Here is a 22,606-nt window from a genome sequence, read left to right as displayed (position 1 = left end):
GATGCATAACCCAATATTTACAACACTGGCCACAAATTCTTGATGTTATTTACTTTCAGGTTCAAGAATTCACATTAGAATAATCCATATTTTCTGAAGAAAATGATTTTGCCCTCTAAAGGGTCAGCTAAAGTCTAGGCTTCCACTAACCCATACATTATTATTAATAGCAACTGGCCTTCTGTCTTTTCACCGTAGTCATGAGTGACTGTCCCACTGACAAAAGGGAGAGTCCCAGAGTGTGGGGGCAATTCACATTGGCAACACATGGTTGTGCAGCTGTTCTGGTATTCATCCTGGGATGTGTTTGAATAAGGTATGGGAAGATGGCAAAACAGAACTGATAGTCATGAAGAAAGAAGTTTAGACTCATAGATCACTCTGAATGAGGAGACATGGCCTGCTACATAGGGCCACTCGGGGAAGCACTCAGGCCAATCAGGAGGTAGAAAGGAGACAAGGGCAGAGCATGGTCCAGAAAATCTGTTGGCAATTTTGTGGGAAGGAATAGGAAAGCAGGACAGGAGTGCTGAGTAAGTTTAGGATTGATAGCTTGAATAGTTTGGGCAGGTTCTGAGCTGGAGGGATGGTCCCCAGTTGTCAGATGCCTGGCCCTGGGGTGACAGAGAGCAGGGGTAATACAGACTTGTGAGAGTGTGTTAAAGAAGATGGTAAGAAAGTGGGCTCTGGGTAGGTTGCTCTGTATAACAAAAGGGGGCTTTTAGGGGTGTCATCTGCTACCTCCAGGAATTAGCTAGCCATGCAAGGGGTAGTCTCCCCAGGATTAAGTCCTAAATGTCAGAGTACCAAGAAAACAGAACACAAGAAAATACAATCATTATTGCAGTCTTGTCATCAGGCTAAAGAAATCTATGAATTGTGATTCACCTGGACCTTTAAAAGATTAGTGTAGCTATTAGAAATTAACCATATATCTCAGAGTCCCATAAGGTTACCTTTGGCATCAGGTTGACGGTTTCATTTACCAAAAATAAAAGTCTTACAAAGGTGAAAAGAGAATAGAGAGGCTGACACTAATGACTATTAGTAAGATTTTTAAGGAAACAAAGAGGAGGAACACACAATGCTTATTTAATAGTGTTTTTTTTCACAGTAACTAGGCACAAAAGTCCTTCTCATGGGGGTGAATTTGGGATGCTTGTCTGATGATTAAGGCAATAAAAATATTATTTTGGTGTTTTCAGGTGAAAGTGCATTTGGTTTTCATGCAGTCATTCAAAAAAGTTGCCTATAGTATTTTAGAGAACTAATTACCTTCTGCACCTAAGGTCTTAACCCATTTTCCTATCTAGATAACTTGAAAAGAATGATACCACTGATATTGGACATACAGAGGTAACCATATTGGAATGCGGATTACAAAAGATATACCACAAAATGTTCAGGCATCTCTTTTTAAAAGAACCCATCTCTTACACCTGGCCCTTTCTTTCCTTGTCCTCAATATGAAATGGTTGGGTCAGGTGATCTTAAGGGTTTCAACTAACCATATTATAATACACACACACACACACACACACACACACACACACACACACACTCACAGTCACATAGCCTTTTTACCCCTGCAGGGCTGTTGCCTTCTTAAGATAAAATAGTTATGTTGAAATAGATGTTACTGAACAAGTATAAATTAGGCTTGAATTTGGAAGTTGAGTCCTGTAAGACTTATTCTGCCTTATTATGCAGACTAGTGCTTTTCATGGGTGGGAGCGACTTTTATGCTTAATACATCTGTATTGAAAGGGTAATTAGGAACCTACAAGTGTAATTGGCCAGGCACATGGTTTAAGCGTTTGAAACCTCATGCTTCATTAACCAAGTATATGTCTCCACCAAAATTTCTCATTTAAAGGATAGAGACTTGTGCCACCCAGAGGTCAAAGAAGATGACAAAATGGGTACTAAAAGTAACCATGGACCTTAAAAATAACCTGTTCATACCTTAGAGGTCTCATCGCCTTCATCTTCATGCACTGAACTGGAGGGTGAAGGAGTGGCAGATTTGCTCCCTGGTGGAGAGGGTGAGTTGTGGGGAACGTTGCTTCCTCCCATGTTCAAACCAAGCTGAGCACTCAGTTGGGATTGGTTGATGGTAGTCAACTGACCATGCTGCATCATTCCTGCCTGCTGCCTGATGTCTGCCGGCTGACCCCTTGGTCTCATGGCTGCCATCTGAGGATGGGAGCTATACTGAGTTCCTTCTGGGTTCCGAATATCTTGCATCTAAAATAAATAAATAAATAAATAAATAAATAAATAAATAAATAAATAAATTCTGTAGATTCCAGGATGTCCTGTTGATCTATACACACATTAATTTTCTTTGTGGCACAATAATCTTTTTTTTTTTTTAATATTTATTTATTTATTTTAGTTCTCGGCGGACACAACATCTTTGTTGGTATGTGGTGCTGAGGATCGAACCCGGGCCGCACGCATGCCAGGCGAGCGCGCTACCGCTTGAGCCACATCCCCAGCCCCCTGGCATAATAATCTTGACAATATGTGACCTTAAAGAACATGAGGTTGGGGAAAGTGCTTGCCTAGTGTGCACAAGGCTCCACACCACAGAAAACAAATTAGCCAGATAAGAATCTGGTAATTCAGTCAACATTACTTTTATTAGACTTTACAATCTTTTTGCATTAATGCCATGTAAACATATATCATTAATATGTATATATGATTACAATTTAAGTTTCAGAATGTCGGTGCTTATGAGAATGTCTGTCCAAATTATACAATTGTTACTGATTATGGCATCACAGCAATTCACTCAATGCTATTTGAAAAATTCTGATCAATGGAGAAAGGTTTTGAGAATTAATAAGCATACCATTGTTCTCAGTTTAATTCTTTATAGAATAACACTGACCAAAATGGTCTCCTAACTACCAGACTTAGAATGCTTACTGACTGGTATTAAGCAATTGATTAATTGACTATTGAAATGATTTGACTGCACAGTCAGATTTGAAAGTAAAGCTCTGAAATTGCAAGGTCACTGTACTAATCCATTATGCTATCTGGGTCACTGCTTTTTTAGCCTTAATGAGACTCACTCTTGTAATTCAAGCAATGAATTTTGTCTCAGCAAGGATTAGAATTAAAAGCATTGGGGGATGAAGCGCTTAGTGTTATCTAGAGGTCAAATGCGTCGTGTAAGAGGAGTATGGTGGATTTCACTTAATGTTTCTCCAGCACTTTAAAACTTAAAATAATAGGGACTATTTCATGGTGCTTATACACACAGCTCAGTTTTTTTTTTTTTTCATTCTGAGGGGACTTAGGGAACTCAGGTAGGTAGAGTGTTCTCAAAAGAGAGAAAAAAAGAAAACTATGGGAAAGGAGCGGGAGTGAAGGAGTGAATGACTATATGGTTAAAATTACATGTTGGAACTGAAAAAATAAATTAGTGATTTATCTTACTGTTTCATTAAAAAGAATCCCACATAGTGTCAGATGCTTAAAAATTACCTATGTGCAAATGTTACTGTGACATGGAAATACTGTGAAGGTCAAATAAGTAACCCGGTCACACTTTTTTTTTTCCTCTCACAGTTATAATATCATTTTCAACCAATGTTCTCAAGTCATTTCACCAATCTAGTAAGATCCATCTGAAAGTGGAATTGTGGCTGTTCTGAACTGGCAACGGCCCTGTATTCATTCTCAGTGACAGGTTTCCCACCTCCACTAGGAGATATTTTATTAGTCAGTTTCACCCACCCTTGAACCTTTCCCAGGTTTTATTTATTTGTTTATTTATTTTCCTGCTGCATTTTCAGGCTCAGTTCTAGGTGCTGTAGACTTCTGGCTCTTCTTGGTGAAGCTTAAGCTAGCTTCATGGAATTGTAACTGCTGTCTTCCTAGTCCAAACCAAAATTTTTTTCAATAATCCAAACCAAATTCATGTGATCCTTCAAAAGTAGCCATAATTTTACTTTTTATGAAATAATTCCCCCATTAAGCAGTAATTATGATTCAGTGATACATGTTAGAGCTACAGCGCTCTTAAGAAGACTCAGTCTATGGGAGAAGAAACTGAGGGATGAGGTGGGGAAATGTCAAGTATTTATTGCAATAAATATGTGTGAATACATGAGTAAAATCCAGAGAGGTTAAATGACTTGCCCCCAACCAGAGTTTGAGTTAAATCTGCATGTTCCAATTTGATTTGATAATTCCCACTGTATTAAGTAGCTGACTCAACATTTTAGGTATTCCAGAGCAAGGGTTATAGTCAATTAAAGATAATTAAAAACTCATTTTCAAATGTCGTCCACCCAAATCGGTTTGTTTTATCTAGTCCATTCATATTGACTCCACTGACATTTACTGTTTTTACTTCTTAGATGTTCATATAACTTCTACAATTTAATTTACCTCATGACATAGCTTTCACAGATATCTTGAATATTGTGCCATTGACAGAAGGTATCATAAAAATTAGCTCCACCTTTTGAAAATACAAAGAAGAGGTAGTAGACACTAAGTTTCTTTCTTTCATTTTCTTCAAGTTTACTCTGAAATGTCCTAAAATTATATTTATTATTTTCTTAGACTCTTAGCATGTAGAAAAGCTTTTGTTATGGGCATAGAATCATGGATTCCTATAAATGGACACTATCCTGTATAACATAGCCCTCTCTCCCAACCCAGTAAACAACGTAGCCTCTTGTCATCCATTAAAACTTACATATTCATAGAACAGATTTTACAACTCTATAAATTAAAAGTGTTTACCAGCAAAATCATACTTTGACTAAACTATCTTTCCAAAAATATTTAACTACTTGATATGATTATTTTTCTTTCACATAAATCTCAAGCTACCAAACATGGACAATTTGTAGCAAATCTGTTTTAAGTCCACTTCATCTCATCCTCTCAGAAATCTTGTAGTTTTAACATGATATTATAAGGGATGATTTCTAAATTGATTTTCATACGGAGTTTCCAGATTTAGACAAGTAAGAGTATTCTTCCAAAGGCTTAAAGCAATCTCCTTTTTATAGGACCTATATCTTCCCCTCTTTTGCAATATCTTCAATTGTTTTCTCATGTTAACTTGTATTGAGGGTAGATGCCTGGAAGACTGAAACCAGAACTCTTGACCTTGTATAGGAGAGCAAGAGGTGGACATGACCATGGAGGAGCAAAGAATCAATTTGGATTAAGAATGGAGAAGTGTTCAACAGGGAACTCTTCCCACTGACTCATCTTAATTCAAAATATCGTGTCACCAATGGTGGTAGATGAGGCAGACAGCAACTTTAACACTGCATCAAAGGATACTCTTTCTGTGTAGAGGGAGGAAGACACAGATGAGAGAGAATCTCCGTCTCGTCAGCCCTCAGATATACTTACAAACACTGGGACCTTCAAAATCCTTAGTGACATTTCTGAATCTGGAGGAGTATTTTCACTTTACCTTGCCTTCATGGGAGCTAGTTCAGTATTAATCACTGCCTAATGTCTGATATGGGGAAAAATTAAGCTGGATGAGTCTGATGACTGAAAATAAGAATTATTAGCTCATGAAAGTAAGGAAATGTTTTGATTACTAGTTTTCTTCTAGAAAGGTATAGATTGACTATAGTTCCTTAATGTCAAATGGAAAATCTGAACTAGCAAGATATTATTTCCTCTTAGTCTCAATATTTTAAATTTATCATAAATAATTTACTTAGGTCATGCTTAGTAGCAACAGTTGTTCTGATTCTTCTGAACTCCTTTTCTGACTTCTTTTCTTTTTCCAATTTCCAACCCTAAATTATTCTCTAACATTCTGTTATGAGCCACCTTCTTTTTACCCAATTAATATTCATCATGATTTATTAATGGAGAATGCTCTAAAGAAAAATGTACAGTTATGACCCAAACTCCAGGATTACTTCTGCAATTGTTTGCTGGACATTGTTACTTGGATATCACTCCTGCTGGAAAGATAAAAGAAGTTTTTCTTCTCAAACTTATTTTTATTTTATTTTTCGTGGTGCTGGGAATTGAACCCAGAGCATGCTAGGCAAGGGTACTACCACTGAACCACATCCACAGCCCTTCAAATCTATTTTTTCTACATGACGAATTTGTTGATAACATCTTCACTTTCCTTGTCACCTTTATTTAAAACATCCCAGTTCATTTTGGTCTCTTTCCTTTTCTACCAAAGTCGTGAGTTCTGTTGACTCTACTATTAAATATCAGTCCTTTCCACCCACCCCTCCTTACAATTCTACTCATTCACCTATTTTACCTATTCACTTCCAATAACTGCTTATCTAAAAATAATATTTTCACATGTACCTTGAAGAGTGTTGCAAAATTAATCCTTATGAGCCATGGGCTCAAAAACTTTCCAATGTTATATGTATACCTGTAAAATTAAATCAAAGCTCTTCAGTAGGACATGAAGGGATGGATCTAAATAAACCTTTTTCCTTATGACTGTCCTTCATGCATGCTTTGTTTAGCCAAACCAAATTAATTACTATTTTTTGCTTATGTCTTTCACCCTTGATCATGTGTTTTTTTTTTTATGCTGTTTTTTCCCCTCACTCAATAACCATTTTCTGAGCATTTGCTATCTGAAATTTCTAAAAAGAGGGGAAGAATTCTTTGCTAATTTGTGCTTTTCCCAGTACTTTTGAGACTTTTGACATACCCATGTAGGTGGCTTTTTGCACAAGCCTATTGAGGAGGGGAAAGTTAAATGATTTTAGATAGCTCTATCAAAAGATACCAAAGTAGAAATGAAATATGCTTATTTTAAATATGTATGCTTTTTACAAAACCATTCTACAATGCTATCTTGACATATTCAAATTCCAAAGGCACTTTAAAGTCAAGTTCAAAAGTCAGCTCATCTACAAAGCTCCAAACACTTTCTTATTCTGAACTGCCAAAGCATTTTCTTGTACTTTCTTTATGGGACACTGCTTTTTAAATTTCTAAGTTGAACATGTGTGTAACTTCCCAACAATAATTGCCTTGATTAGTTTACGGCTGAGACATTTTTTGATCCTTCAAGAGCTCTTTTCCTAGTTAAATGCTATTCCAAGTATTCAGAAAATATTTGCTATGTTAGTACATGATTGAAGACTGTCAGGTAAACCTATTTTAACCAGTTTAATGATTTTTCTTTTTTTCCTGAAAACTTCATTAACATTAAGCACAAGCTGATTAATGTCTGTTTCCTTTTGTGGAAGAAACACCAAATTGTATCTTGTGACACTATCATTTTGTGATAAGGAACATGACTCCAGCATTTAGCTGTCTGGCCAAGTGGTTGGCAAAAAGAGTCCATGTGTAGCCTCTCTTGTAGCTATGTATGGTCATATCACCATGAAATATAAGTGAAAATGTTGTATGGTATTTCCAAGAAGTCTCCATAAAGGGAACCTTTTTCCCCTTTTGCTCTTTTACTCTTCTTGCTAGCAAAAATGTATGGTAAAGATTAGGGATTGGAAAATGCCCTAGACCAAAAGGTAGCTCTCTAAGGATGCTGGAAAAACAAGAAGAAAAAGACTTAAGGGTCTGGTTATCACGTAAGCAGGACAATGTATGTAGTATAGGAGTCTATTTTTACAGATTGATTGTCATTGATGTTTTCTGTTATATGCAGCTGAATATAATCTTTTTTTATTGGTTGTTCAAAACATTACAAAGCTCTTGACATAAATGTTAAAGATTATAAACTCAAAAAAGTAGGGAGAAAAACTCCTTTCTTTTACCACTGTAGCCCTAGCAGAGATCTTGTAGCAGAGGTCTTGGCACACAGTAGGTACTCAACACATATTTCTTGAGTTACACTAAAAAGATATTTTGACAAGATGCATTTGGAATTGATGTTGGCTACACAGAAATAGTAGAATAAATCTTTTGATCTCTTGGGAACTTTATTTGCTAAATTCTAGAGCTCAGATGACTCAAAGACAATTACTAATGTGTGTATTTCTCATTTTGTTTATATTCAAGCCAAGTGAACTTCATATTGTCTTGGCTGAAAGTCTTGCATGTAATTGGCATTTTAGTTTAAGTGGCTCTTTATATTCATCTCCCCATTTGGAAAATTCAGTCCATTTTTAAAATGGGTGCTACATTTCAGTGTTTGAAAACCATATCTGTTTCCTCAAATTATCCAGATTGCTCTTGAAGACCAATATTTTTCTCTACTTATGGGAATAAAAAAAATGTCCATTAAAATAATGGAGAAGGATTATAATGAAGAGGAAATTTCAATTGAGTTCCTTCAAAACCTTTTTCCAATTAATGGAAAACAAAACTTTCACTCAAATCAATTAAGAAACCAAAGCAGATATCATATATTCCTCCTCATGACCCAGAGTACAACCAATTCGTGATGCTAATACCATATTCCCTGTTCCTTTTTGTATCTATATCTTAAGAGTACCAGGTGGAGAATGGAGCTCAAGTGGGAAAATTTACATTCAGTACTTGATACATATTTCAGCATGTGTTTTCACTGTATTTTCCTTTAAAAGGAAAAAAAAATACCCATGTTGTGGATTACTATTTTTGAAAATAAATATTTTGGTATAACTGTAATATCCCTCCAAAAAAATCTTTGCAGTGATGTTAGCAGGATTAGTGACTAAATATGTTGAAATTGCAGGCTTCAATGTTACAAGAACAACTAAAGGCCTGCCTGTTGGTATTGAAAGCCGTGTGTGTTTCACAATCCTCGCGTCTGCGCAGTTCCTTCGAATATCAGCATCCTTCCAGGTCCAACGTGCAAGCCTTGAAAGCTATCATTATCTCTGCCTCTAGCAGACAATCTATATCAAAACAGTTGTACACATAAAACTCTAACGACGCCTTGGCTCTCTCTGCTCTGATCCAGCTGTTTGAGTGAATAGCAGTTGGTGAACAGAGCGCTGGAACAGGGGTAGCCCTGAGGCCTTATTTGCTAATGTGGATCACCAGCTGCTGCTTTCTGTGGTCTAGGCAGGCGACGCCTGGAAGTTTGCCAGATGCAGCAGGAGCAAGAGAACGTTAAGAATCTCTGAAGCCCTTGCGTTTACCCCTGTCTGTCAGCATTTGACACCCTTCACTGTAGAGTGCTTTCCCCAGGGCGATGAGGAGACCCTGCTGGCTTTGGCTGTGACAAGTGCTTGTTCTTGGTTCCTTTTATATACACTATCAAACACATACCATTCTTAGCATCTGAAGAAAAACTTCTGAGCCTTGCTCCGGGTTGTCCATGCAACCTTGCATGATTAATTAGGGCAGGAAGGCAAAACGATTTCATTTTTTTTCCTTACAAATAATGCACTCCAAGAAGTCTATGAGAAGAATCTAAATGCTGATATTATTTAAGCCCCTAATTTGATTACACATTTTTACCAGGGATTCAATTAATATGGAAATGTATATGCCAGAACAAATGTGTGGGTAAATTTAATAATCAAATTTTATTTATTATTTTCCTAAATGCATTTCCAAGAGAGCTTAATTATTTGTTTTCTAAACAAATTAAATAAATTGTCTTTATGTGATCTCCTTGTGAGATCTATTTATTATTTAGAAATATGTACTTTAAATAAACTTTAAAATTTTTGCTATTAGGCTTTTGATATTGAACATTGATAATGTCAAAAAAATTAGGAAAAATCTGAAAATATGCCCATGGGCAGCACATGCTGTATTTTTTAAAGATTTAGAAAAGTATTCACTTTTCTTTTCCTTTTCTTCCTTTGCTAAACAAAAGTGAGACATTTTTGTGAAAATATATTTTTTTATCTTCAACATTTTAAATCGGAATAACTTGATTTGAACTTCGTTATTTCCAAAAACAAAACTGACTTTGAATTTAACATTTGGAATCTTTACTTTTCTTTCAAAAGACAACAGAAACAAGTAGGGGGTCAGATTTCTTTATAGTAAGCAAAAATAGAGCATTCGTAGTTTAGTTAGGGTAACTAGTCATTATAAAACTATCACCAGAAAGCAAGAATTCCGGAGCACAATTCATTAGACATTTGCCACATAGATAGCCAAAGCTTTTTAGAATCACCACCCCTAGGGAAGATTAAAACTGCCTCAAGAAACAAACTTCCAAGTCCACATGAACTTCCACAATGTCCAGCCCTTTTCCTCTTTTAGACCATGGTTTCTCCCTCACAGTGGCCTCTTCCATGAAAGGGACCCCAAGCACTGAAGGGATTTGGTATGCTAAAAAGATTTGGAAATAGCTGAAAATCTCAAAAGCTAAAAACTATTTCACCAATTTTGTTTTTAACTCTAATCTCCTAGAAATGAGCCAAATATCAGACATTTGAAGAGAAGTAAGCAACAGAGGCCAGGAGAACCCTCAGCATCCTGAGCACCCTCACCTGGCCCTGGCTCTCTTCTCCAAAACTTGACTTCTATTCCTGCCTCATCCAGCAAACCCAGGAAGAAGTGTCTTAGTGGTCCTAGATTCATTCTAGCTATCCAGACTCATTTCTATCCACAATCGAGAAAGCAATCTTACTCCATTTTCTTTTCTGGTCCTTTTCTTCCTTTGCTACATGGGAGGTGGTGTGTCCCAATAGAGGGAACCCACCTCACAACATCGGGCTTCCTCTGTTGCTAACAAGTTGTCTTAACTTATTTGTGCCTTATTTTCCACCTTTGAAACATGGGGATAATCTTTCAACAACAAATATTGCGTTCCTACTATGTCGTGGCACTGTTCTAGGTACGGGGCTAAGGGGCAGTGACCAAGCAGACCCAAATCCTTGCCCTTTGCAGTTGAGTTTCTAGTGGGAGAAACAGAAAATATACTAAATAAGTATTGTATGTCATTTGGTTGATAGTGATAAGTTTTCTAAAAGACAAAGAGGAGAGATGGCTTTAAACGTTTGCCTTAAAGTATCGTTACAAGGACTAACTGAGATAAGGACTATGAAGGGCTTTCTCAAAAATAAACTTGTTTTTGTGATTGTGGTTCATGCTGATGTTTTATCTGCTGTTAACATCCTTGTGTTGCTTTCTGTGACTAGTTCTAGTTCATGGGGAGCCGCTGACACAATCATGATCAAGCATTTTAGCAGCCAAAAGCTTGAACCTGTGGTGGCCTTCCGTGGGATAAGCGGGGCAGTTTATGTCACAGTGCAGAGGATTTCACCATGAGAAAGTAACTAGGCTCAATAAAGGCTGAAGTTAAAATCTGGGGTTTTATAGCCTGATTAAGGCTAATAGGCAACTGGTAGAATCAAGGCTCAAAAAAAAATGTGATATATAAAATGGTCTTCCAATTTATATGACAGAATTCTCTTGCATAAATTCTGTACACATAACCTCTCCTTTGGATCACCACTTTGGCCAGGAGGTTATGGAGTACGTTGATACTTTAAGTTGTACGATTACGGTTTTGACCCACAGCAATCCACCTGACTTCTAAATGCTTCATGCCAACCATATTTTGTCTGCTGTTATGATTTTTAAACTATTAGTGTCAATATTACCAAGCTTGATAAACTGTGCTTCAGTTGACCTTCAAAATGGCTCCTTTGCCTGGCAAAAATAAAGGAAACATGCAAATAGGCAACAGGTAAAGTTGACTTATGCCAACCAATGGCAGGACCAGGTGTGTGTGTCCAGGGTGGGGAAAGGGGGATCATTGGCTAGAGTTTTGTCTTGTCTAAAGGGTTTGGGATATCATGCAGTTCACCTTCTGGTTTCTAAAACATCTGAATTAGTAGTTCCTACAAAGCTGCACATCTCTGTGAATAGGAGTCTATGAATCTGCTCTAGGTCTACCTTTGATTGGAATCAATGAAACCCTGAAATTTTATAGAGCATAACTTTTGCATCTGTATGCAAAGTGTCAACAGTGATTTGCTCACAAGGGGCTATCATCTTATATTAAAATTGTATTCAAACACACCAATGTCTGTTCTCATCTCTTTCACTTTGATGTGCCCATGAGAAGAGACTGAATATTGCACCTTATGTCCAGAGTACTTTCAAAGGATTGTGTGCATTGGAACAAAAGGGATGGATTGGAATGGCAGGTGACAAGAAAATGGGGAAGTCCCCTGAAATATGCCCTTTGGAAGTTGTGGTTTAACTACCAGAGCTAGCTCCATATATTTATAGCAGCACAAGGCAGCCAAAATGGTTTTTCAAACTATATTTAAACCTGAGAATTTAACTTGCTTTCTCATACTTTCCTCTGGAATGTTAATAGGATGCTAGTAAAATTGGAGATGTCAAGTGGAATATTGACTTCTTCACATCAGTTCAGAATAGTGATATTTGAGTTCATTTGGAAGCTCTTAAATTATTAGATACACATGACATTCAGCTTAAAAGTACATTTCTAGAAGCAAATTAAAACCTTACATTCTGCTTCCACCAGACAGTTTCCCTATGCAGAATATTTGTACGCCCCCAACTTATTGGAGACTTGAAGTGAAATTTTAAATTAGTATTTAAAAGTACAATTTTAAATTAGTATTTTATTATGGAAATAATCCTTTTAATAATATATTATGAAACATTAAAATAGCATGAAACCAAGATAAGGAAAGGCTAGAAATCTTGTCCTATTGAGCTTGGTATTAATAACTTGGGAAAATCAGTCTGGGAAAATTACAAAGTGGTTCAGTTCCTTTAAAGTGTCTGACTCTGTAAGTGACCTTAAGCTCCTTTAAAACAATTACAGATTCAAATATTTGTCTGCCAAAATTTTATAGCCTGTTAGATAATGGGATGAATGTGGTTATATACAGTTCCTATATTTCTGAGTATACCTAATTTCGTTAACATTAACAGTATTCACTCATTTATGCTTTTAGACACTTTGAGTCATATAAGGTCAAGGTCTCAAAACTAATCATAAAAACTACTGACTGCTATTCATGCTAATATAATAACCCTTTCTTTAAAACAACTGCCAATAAATTTCATTATAAAAAGTTATTAAAAGGGTTAAAAACCTATTAAATGTCAAAGAATTTGCCTGACTCAAACTTCTAATAAAGGAAAGAGAATAGGCTTTCTTTCTGAATTATTTAAATCTTTACTGACTGTGCACTGAACCATGAAATTAGAAAAGTGTTATTAGAAGTGTTCTCTGGTTTTTATAAAAGTTGGAGCCCAGAATGTATCAAGTCACAGTCTTTAACAAGACTAGTTAAAGCAGTAGGTTTTTAATCCTAAATACATGGCTTCTACTGATATAAAGGTTATAATTAAAACTCTATCCTGTAACTTGGTGATAATAAAATTATTATTACAGAAGCACACATGTTCATTTAGAATATATGAGCTACATGTTCTAATTTTAATTTGTCCAAATATATTTTTTTGGAGCTTTCTATGTCCACTAACATAGACCCTCTCATCCAATAATAGGTTTTAATAATGCCTAATTTAAAAACATTAATGTTAATAATTTGAATTATCCATCATTTACAGGTTTAACACCTACTGAATGTACATTGAAATTTGATAATTATGGCCTAAAGAGTTAAAAAATTCATAATTCTGTATTATAATAATCTGTGGTGGATGGCAACAATAAATTTGGTTATCAATTATTATTATAAAAATAGCAAATTTATCTTTCACAGTTTAAATACATTTTGCCAGCAAACTACATTTAGCACAACCAATTTCAACTGGTGTCTAACTGACAGGTTAGTACCGATAGACCAGTGTCCTCAGCTGTTCATTCTCATCTTTTGATGATCCTGGTTTCAAGTTCTTTCATTTATAATATTTCATACTTAGTATATCTCACTTGATATACTAAGCACAGTGCTAAGAAATTTACATCAATGCCCTGCCTATTAAGCTCTCACAATAGCCAGGTGAGAATGTTCCTGTCATCAGGGTCACTCTTACCTATGAGGGACCAGTAAGTGGATCAGGTGGATCAGTTTGAATGTGTCCTAGGATGCCTGATCTTTAAAGCATACCCCAAAGCCATGACTCCTGCATTATTAACCTAGTGTGAGTTCTCATGTTTTTAGATGTCCTTTTAACAAAAGATTGTTGGAAGGGCTGGAGAAGATGCAGCTTGAACCCAGAATGACTAAACAGGAAGGTGATGTATGTACAGGTTGATTATAACCTTCTGGATGTGTTCCTTGCCATTACAAGGAATCAAGTTTATCCCGGATTCCTTGGAAAGGAAATTCAACTTAATTTTTTTTTTAGTGAACATTTACTCTGTGCTTGGTATTAGGATAAACCTCAGGGGAAATAAAGGCAGATAATACTGCTCCTCTGTTCAAGGACTCATGGGCAGGCAAATGTATCATGATACAAGGCAGGTTGTTGTAACCAAAAATACACTACTTTAGAATTTCAGAGAATGTTGCTGCAGTGAGTCTGTCTGAGTCACATTGAACTACAATGAGCATCACTTAGGATACAGAATGCTTTTTAACACCGGAAGACACATAAAGAATGGGAATGAGGAGAGTTTAACACTGGAAGCAATGTAACACTCCACACTCCACGCACACACTCTGCGACAGTCCACATTCTGATTATTGGCCAGTTGCAATTTATCTGTTACAGTCTCATAAAAGTAATGATTTATCTTAGATAATATGAAATAAAATGAAATAAAAGTATCAGGGCCTTTACTAATTCAAAGATGAAAAGTAAAGAATGATATTCAAGTAATTATTTTAAATCTTAAATATTCAACATATCATCAAACTATATTTTTAAACTTGAAATGAGAGAAATCTGCCAGTTTGATTTCCATTTAGCAATTAGCAATTTTGATTGTCAAGTGTTTCATCCTGGTTTTAAGACTACGTTCTGAAGTAGAAAGTTGTTCTGAGAGAAACCCCCAAATAAAAAATACACTAACATTCGATGCTACCTGAACAGAAGGACCATTTCACCAGTGCCTAAACAGGGGTCTTAATGTTTCAAAAATAGCTCAGGATTTTTCATTAGGTCTTTAAAAACCTTTATGGGCACAGCAACTATCGTCATGTTTACCTGGATCCTTACAGTATGAACTTCATTAGGTAAAAATGTTGCCACATAAATTATGCTTTTCTAGAATGACTGCTTCAAGCATTTTGGTCACAACCTTTCTTTATATTGCCTGCCTTGTCAACCAGTGACCTCCACTTGCTGGTGAAGCTTGTAATCCAGAGGGAAGAAGAAAAGCAGAATGCTCAGGGAAAGTAGAGCACAGGAATCTCACTCTAGGTCCAAATCAGGCTCGTGAATTCACGATTTGCAAGCTTACAAACTTTGCCACAGGGAGGAAAAAGAGCCAGGCAGGCGGATGCACACCGCCCGCAACCCCAGCCACTCAGGAGACTGAGGCACAAGGAGAGTAAATTGAAGGCCAGCCTGAATAACTAAGTGAGTGCCTGTCTCAAAACAAAAAAAAATTAAAAGGACTGGTGATGTAGCTCCATGGTAGAGTGTCCCTGAGTTCAATTCCTAGTAGGGAGTTCAATTCCTAGTGGGGAGGAAAGGGAAAAAGTGCTTGAAAACAGATTTGTGGTGAGAAATAAACAAGTAGATACTGTTTGCTGGATGTTCATGGATTGATGAGATGGTATTAGGAAATTTTAATGGAAAGGAGAGCTTTTCATACATATTATACTCAATTTAGATGAAGACAACTTTTTAGATTTAATCATTAGATATTATCTTTCCTGATCCCACTGGAGAACTTACCTTAGACACAGCCTAACCTGAAGGAACCAATTTGTGTGCCATTCTAAATTTTTGAAATGGTCTAGGAGGTCTATTATCAAACAGGAGGGTGATGTATGTACAGGTTGATTATAACCTTCTGGATGTGTTCCTTGCCATTACTGGGTGACTATCTTTGAATAAGAATTCAATTAAGTTTCAACTAAGTTAGCTCTGAATATTCATGCCACTAATCTGGGTGCCATAATTTTGATAAGATGTCCAAACATTTATAGTCCTTTTTCATTTAATTTAAATTTGGTATCCTAGTATTTTTTTTTCAAATATTGTTGAAAACTGTTCTAGAATGCATACTTTTCATATATCTTAATGATTTCAGGAACGTCATTTTTCCTCTTAGTTATTTTGCTGTTTTGTGTTTGTGGAATGTGGAACAAACTGGACTGAATTGTCTGTATATTGATCTATGGACACATCCTTTTTATTAAATGTGTTTCTAGTTTTTAAAATGCTATGCAGAAAAAAATAAAGGAAAAAAGAAATATAAATGATAGACTAGTGAGACACTTGTTTGGTTGTACTCTTTTTTTTTTTTTTAAGAGAGAGAGAGAATTTCTTAATATTTATTTTTTTCAGTTTTCGGTGGACACAACATCTGTATTTTATTTTTATATGGTGCTGAGGATCAAACTCAGCGCCCCGCGCATGCCAGGTGAGCACACTACTGCTTGAGCGACATCCCCAGCCCAGGTTGCACTCTTAATAGATAACTTTTGTTAAGAACAATGTTCCATTTATTACTTTAATACCTTTTTAAAAAGAAATATAATAATAACTTTGGCAAAGAGAGCTGTTATCGCTTTAGCTAAAGCCTAAAGCCTATTTGAGGTTAAATCATTGTGCTGTACTAACAGTACTATTTAAACAACAAAATTCTGTACCGAGAGTACATTTGGCTATATAGAAGACTCTACTTGAATTTGGCTGTATAGAGATTGCTATATGGAAGGTGACTTACTCACATATTCATCAAGCACTGGTTAAAAAATCAGTCCCATAGGAGCAGAGTTCTGTATTTTGCAAAGGGTGAATTATTTTGGGATTTGCATATCTACAAGACTGAAAAGTCCCAGACATTGCAATGCCAGGAAAAGAAAAATAGCAGCATTATTTATTACTAAAACTTAATTGCAAGAAAGTAACAGACAGGAATCCCTGTTTTATTAGAATTTACTTTTGGACACAAATTTTTATGCTTTCTATCCTTTCATAAGCAATAAAATGAGATTTTAACTTAGGTAGATTTTTCCAAAATGATAACTTGGCCTCCTGAAAAAATGTTAGTTGGCAGAAGAATGGTATTTAGGATAGAATGAGACTCTGACCATTTGGGCATGTATATATTGATACTTGCAACTCTGCTGTTCCCTTATTCTCTGATCATAAATTAATCCAAATATCAATGTCAAATTGAGAGGCTTTTTAAAAGAATGTTAAATATGTTTGCTACTACAAGGCAAGATCTTTCTTGCAAGTTATGAAAAATGTACTTTGCTCATGGGTAAAATGTGGTTTAATGATATGGAAATAAGTTCACAGTTCCTCTGTATTGTATTTACAATTTTGCATCGAAAACATATTTAATATCTCTAGCATTATTATATGACCACAAGATGACAGCTCCAATAAATGAGGAAAATCTCAATTACATTGATCAACTGAAGGAAAGAGAAAAACTCATACCATTAAAGTTTAGAGCCTATTATAAGGGAACAAGAAAGAATATCTACCCAGCAGTTTTTAAATTTAATACCATCTGATCATTTTTCTACATCTACACTTACAAAAGCTAATAGAATTTTCCAGTCATAATTTATTTTCTGAAGAAAAATATGTGCTCTTGGGAAAGGCAAAAGTCAGAACTTTTTGGAAAAGTGCACTATATTTTATTTCCCTTTTTATAGTTTAGGGGTATTTTAGCTGAAACCTATAAACACTTTTATTTTAATGTTTTCCTTTTTTTTAATGAAATAGGGAAGTCACTTGTGGGTGGGGGGGTATGTTCCTTGCTTACCACTTCTCTCAATTTTTCTTGGCTGCTGCTGAAGGTAGACACACACAGATGCTGGGCCAGATTTGCAGGTGGGGATTGGAGGAACTAAAGAGGAGGAGTATCGATGGACAAGTCTCTACTCTTCAGTCTCACTCAAGGGCAACCTCCTTGGAGAGATTTTACCTGACAAGCCTATCAAAAGACCCATTCATCCCGCCCTAAGCATCTTTTTCACGGTCTCATCATAGTCTACAATTATTTAGGACAATGTTCTATAAACTTCAACACACATAGGAAATTCCTAGGGATCCTACTAAAATGTGATTCTGATTCTTGAACTCCAGGGACAGGCCTGTACTCCACATTTCTACTAAACTCCAAGGTGGGCCAATATGCCTGGTGCAGGACTCAAGTTCTGAGTAGAAAGGCACTTATTTGACTCCCTTGACCAGAATATACATTCTATAGGCAGGGTACTTGGCCTGTTTTGTTTATTGCTCAGTTCTTAGTGCCAAACTTAGGAACACTGAAGAACTGACCTCAGAGAGGAGATTCAGATTGCAGCTAATGAATTTCAACACCACACTGAATGATTTCCCTCTAAGTTCAGAAGCAAGACCAGGATGTCCCCCTCTTACTACTTCTGTCCAACAAGGTCTTGGGTGTCTGACTTAATGTAATTAAAGAAAAAAGATGGCTATACAGATGGAAAAGGAAGAAATAAAACTGTCTCTGTTCACAGATGACATGATTTTGTAAGTAAATAATTCAAAATAATTGAGCTCAATTTAAAAATTTTAAAATTTAAAACATCTAGAAATAATACATAAAGTATTTAAGAGAAAATGCTTTCCTATAAAATAGCAGTAAAAATTTGGAATTGAAAAATTTTAAAATACCATTTACAAAATAGTACTCCCCAAATGTAACACTTAGTTATAATCTAAGGAAACATACATAGATGTTATGTATAGAAACCTACAAAACACTGATCAAAAAAAGGAAAGGAGATCTAAATAATTTAGTGTTCACGGATTGGAAATCTTAATATTGTCAACATGTCTAAGTCTTCTCACCTTGATCTGTAAACTCAATGAAATCCCAATGAAATCTCAGCAAGCTATTTCATAGATACTGACAAACTGGTTCTGAAATTGATACAGAGAGGTAAAGGACTTCTCCAAAGAAGCAACACAATCTAAAAAAGAACAAAGTTGGAGAATTCATACTGGTAGGTTTCAAGACTTACTATAAGGGTACAATGATGAAGACAGAATGTTTTGATGAAAGAAAAGACACACAGATCACTGGAACACAATAGAGAAACCAGAAATAGAACCCACAAATATAATCGCTGATCTTTGGAATAGGAGCTAAGGCAATTCAATGGAGAAAGATAGTCTTTTCCACAAATGGCACAGGAAATGTTTAATACTCATATGCGGAAAAAAAAATCCCCACAAAAAATAGGATCTTTCATTCAATGCAAATGGGAATACAAATAGAACAGTTACTATGGAAGACAACTGGACACTTTCCTGTAAAATTAAACAATCATGCTTATGGGGATTTACCCAGAACATTTGAAAACATGTCCACATCAAAATGTGTGCACAAATGCTTAAAGCAGAATTAGTCATAATCACCAAAAGTGTCCTTCAATGGGTGAATGAAGAAATAAACTGTGGCTTTTCTATACAATGGAAATGACTCAGTGATAGACAAACCATGAAGTCATGAAAAGACATGGAAGAAATGTTAATACATATTGCTAAGTGAAAGAAGTCAAAGTGTGTATTTTATGATTCCAGATGACGTTCTTGAGAAGGCAAAACTAGAGAGATGATAAACATTGATTGATTGCTAAGCAAAGGGGTTATTTTAGGTTGGTAAAACTATTCTGTAAGAAAAATGTAATAGTGAATATGAGATAGTAAGAATTTGTTAAAACCCATAGAACTCCAACTATACAAAAAGTATACCTTAATGTATACAAATTAACATTTTTAGGCTGTTGGGGAATCCCAAGATGAAGTGTATAGTGAGACAGAAATATTCAGTGTATTGCACATGTGTGAATCAACCTCATGGAAGGGAGTGGGAAAATGAGATGTTGATCTAGCTAAGACTGGAATAAAGAATAAGAATAAAGGCAAAAGAATGGTACAAAAGCACTGAGCCCTTGTAGATAAAGCTGTTTCCTGTGGGGATGTATGTTTACAATTCTGATATTGCTATACATGAATCATGGAATGGAATAATGAAGCAATGGACAGGGGATGGTGTGGGCCAGGATTCTCTTTCTGTTAGGAGGTTTTAGTAAGAGAAGCAAGGGAAGGAGCTATCTGGAAATGATTAGAGTTGAAAACATTAATACGAATACCTTTTAGCTTAATATATATACAGATGTTTATATGTAATAATATTTATAGATATGTGTATTTATCTAAGTCATTATTCATACATCTATCCCTGGGCTCCATCAGCTAAGAGGGCCATGAAACCAGGAAACCCCATTAGCAATGACCGCATGCAGTTACCAGATCTTAGTTGATACTATTCTCCAATAAAGGGAGCCAGGTCTCCTTGAAGAAATGACTGGTTCTAAGGCAGAAGAAGAAACTACACAAGATGATCCTCATTGCTAGGAATAGTGACACATACCTGTAGTCCCAGCCACTTGGGAGGTTGAGGCCAAAGGACCACAAGTTCAAGCCTAGTCTAGGCAGTATAGGGAGGAAGACACCGTCTCAGACATAACCAAAACAAAAAAATCTAGAGCTCATCTTTTATAGTGGTGGACAGTATGAAAGTATTTAAATTATAAAAACAACTCCAAACACACTGATAAAATATTGCTGAAGGGATATAAGAACCAACTGAAAGAGTTTCTACTGGCCAAAGCTAAAACCATTGAGCAAATATAAATAAGTAATAAATAGATAAAAATAAAAATAAAGTAGTATTGAATCATAACTCAAAGTATAAAAATACTCATAAGCCCATCAAGATAAAAGAAAATGATTGAATGAATGAATGAATGAATGAATAAACAAACAAATAAATAAATAAATGTGAGAGTAGACAAGTCTTTAGTACAGGGGAAACTCAATTTGTATAGACATTCACCTTCATGGAGGTGAGAGCATAGCTCTCTACTCCTTGTGTGTGGGTTGCTCATAATGAGTCTCCCCCAAAGAGTACAGCACGGAAAGGAAGAAATTAAAAAGAGTAGGGAAACCTGACAAACAGTATCTCAGGTATGTAATCAATGTCAATATCAACAGTGATGATTCACACGGATGATCTATTACACCAGTCTAATCACGAGAAAAACATCAGACAAATACCAATGGAAGAACAATTTCTGAAATATCTGGCCAGAACTTATCAAAACTGTTATGGTCAACAAAAAACAAGAGAAAAGTCTGAGAAACTATCCTAACTAGGAGGATTCTAATGAGACATGATGGCTAAATGTAATGTGGTATCCTGGATGGGATCCTGGAACAAAAAAAAAAAAAAAAAAAAAGGAACATTCCGGAAGAGCTGAAGACATTCAAATGAAATATGACTTTACATAATAGTAAAGTATTAACATTGGTTTAATAAGTGTGACACATGTACCATACCAATGTAATGTTAAAAACAAAAGAAATGGATTTTGGGAAGTATATTATTACATTTTGGATTTAGAATACTTCCCGAAATCTCATATTGAAAAAATGGTCCCCAGTGTGGCAAGGTTTTTAGGAAATGATTGAATCCTGAGAACTGTAACCTCCTCACTGCATCAACACAATTAATGGGTCAGTAATTTGAATAAACTACTGGGTGGTGAAAGTAGGACGGAGGGTATTCCTAGAGGAAGTAGGTCACTTTGGGCAGGCTTTAGGAACTATATATATCTTGTCTCTGGCTCTTTTCTCTTTCTGTCTGCTTCTAGGCTGCCAAGAGTTGAGAAGGTCTTCTCTACCATATTCTTCTGCCATGATGTTCTGCCTTGCTTTTGGCCCAGAGCCATTGGAGTAGGTAGTCCATGGACTGAAATTCTGAAACCATGGTCCCAAAATAAACTATTCTTCCTCTAAGTTGTTCTTGTCAGGGATTTGGTCACAGTGATGAAATGCTAACACATCTATGTAGTAGTCTCACAATAAATTTTTTAATGAAAGTCTTTTCCAAAATAAAACATTCATTTAAAAGAAACTGGCCCAGTTTTACTCTCTAAAAATTGAGTTCCACCCTAGCAAATAATGAGGTATATTAGTTTTCAAATCTGTTTATGCTCATTGTACTTGTTAATGTGATTACAACATTCATTCAAATAATATTCAGACTGATCAAATCAAAGTGCATGCAAAGAGAATTATTAAATTAGCTCTGGAAGACTGAATAAAGACATGTTGCTTAAAAACTTGCCGCTTGATTATGACATGATACTGTAAACAATTACAAAAAATAGTGTCAAATCCATAAAGAATCATCCTTTAGATTGTCTCATAAAAATCTTTAGCTTCTGGCAACATTGTAAAGAAGTCTAGCACGAAAATTTTCAAAGACATGGTATTATGGTTGTTGTTCATACTAAAGGACCACACAGATACAAACATGGGATCAAACACAGACATTGCCTTGGTTCTACCCCCACATGACTGGATACTTACAAGTTTAACTGCCTTTTAAAGCAAGTAACTACTGTCTCTTGATTTTTCTACTATATTTTAATGATTTTAATTGTAAGTAGAATGTAATTCTCTGCATGCTACAATCTCCCATGTGTGAGTCAAAGTGTGGCTGAGGGTGTTATAATTGGATTTTTGTCACTCTCCAAGTACTCACTGTAATGGTATTTGATGGAATCTTTTGAGATGCAAG

At 35.8% G+C, this 22,606-nt stretch overlaps 1 protein-coding gene across 1 annotated transcript in view; it reads right to left on the bottom strand.

The window, feature by feature from the left end:
• Positions 1–22,606, bottom strand: part of TOX (thymocyte selection associated high mobility group box) — a 303,612-nt gene that overhangs the window by 45,400 nt on the left and 235,606 nt on the right. Inside the window, exon 4 of the mRNA XM_081266666.1 lies at positions 1,966–2,247. Coding sequence (XP_081122792.1) covers positions 1,966–2,247 — 282 coding nt within the window. The remainder of the gene's footprint in view (positions 1–1,965; positions 2,248–22,606) is intronic.

This window comes from Spermophilus citellus (assembly GCF_964194105.1).
Source record: "Spermophilus citellus genome assembly, chromosome: 14".
In the NCBI taxonomy this organism is placed as follows: domain Eukaryota; kingdom Metazoa; phylum Chordata; class Mammalia; order Rodentia; family Sciuridae; genus Spermophilus; species Spermophilus citellus.
This window is presented reverse-complemented; position numbering and strand designations above follow the sequence as displayed.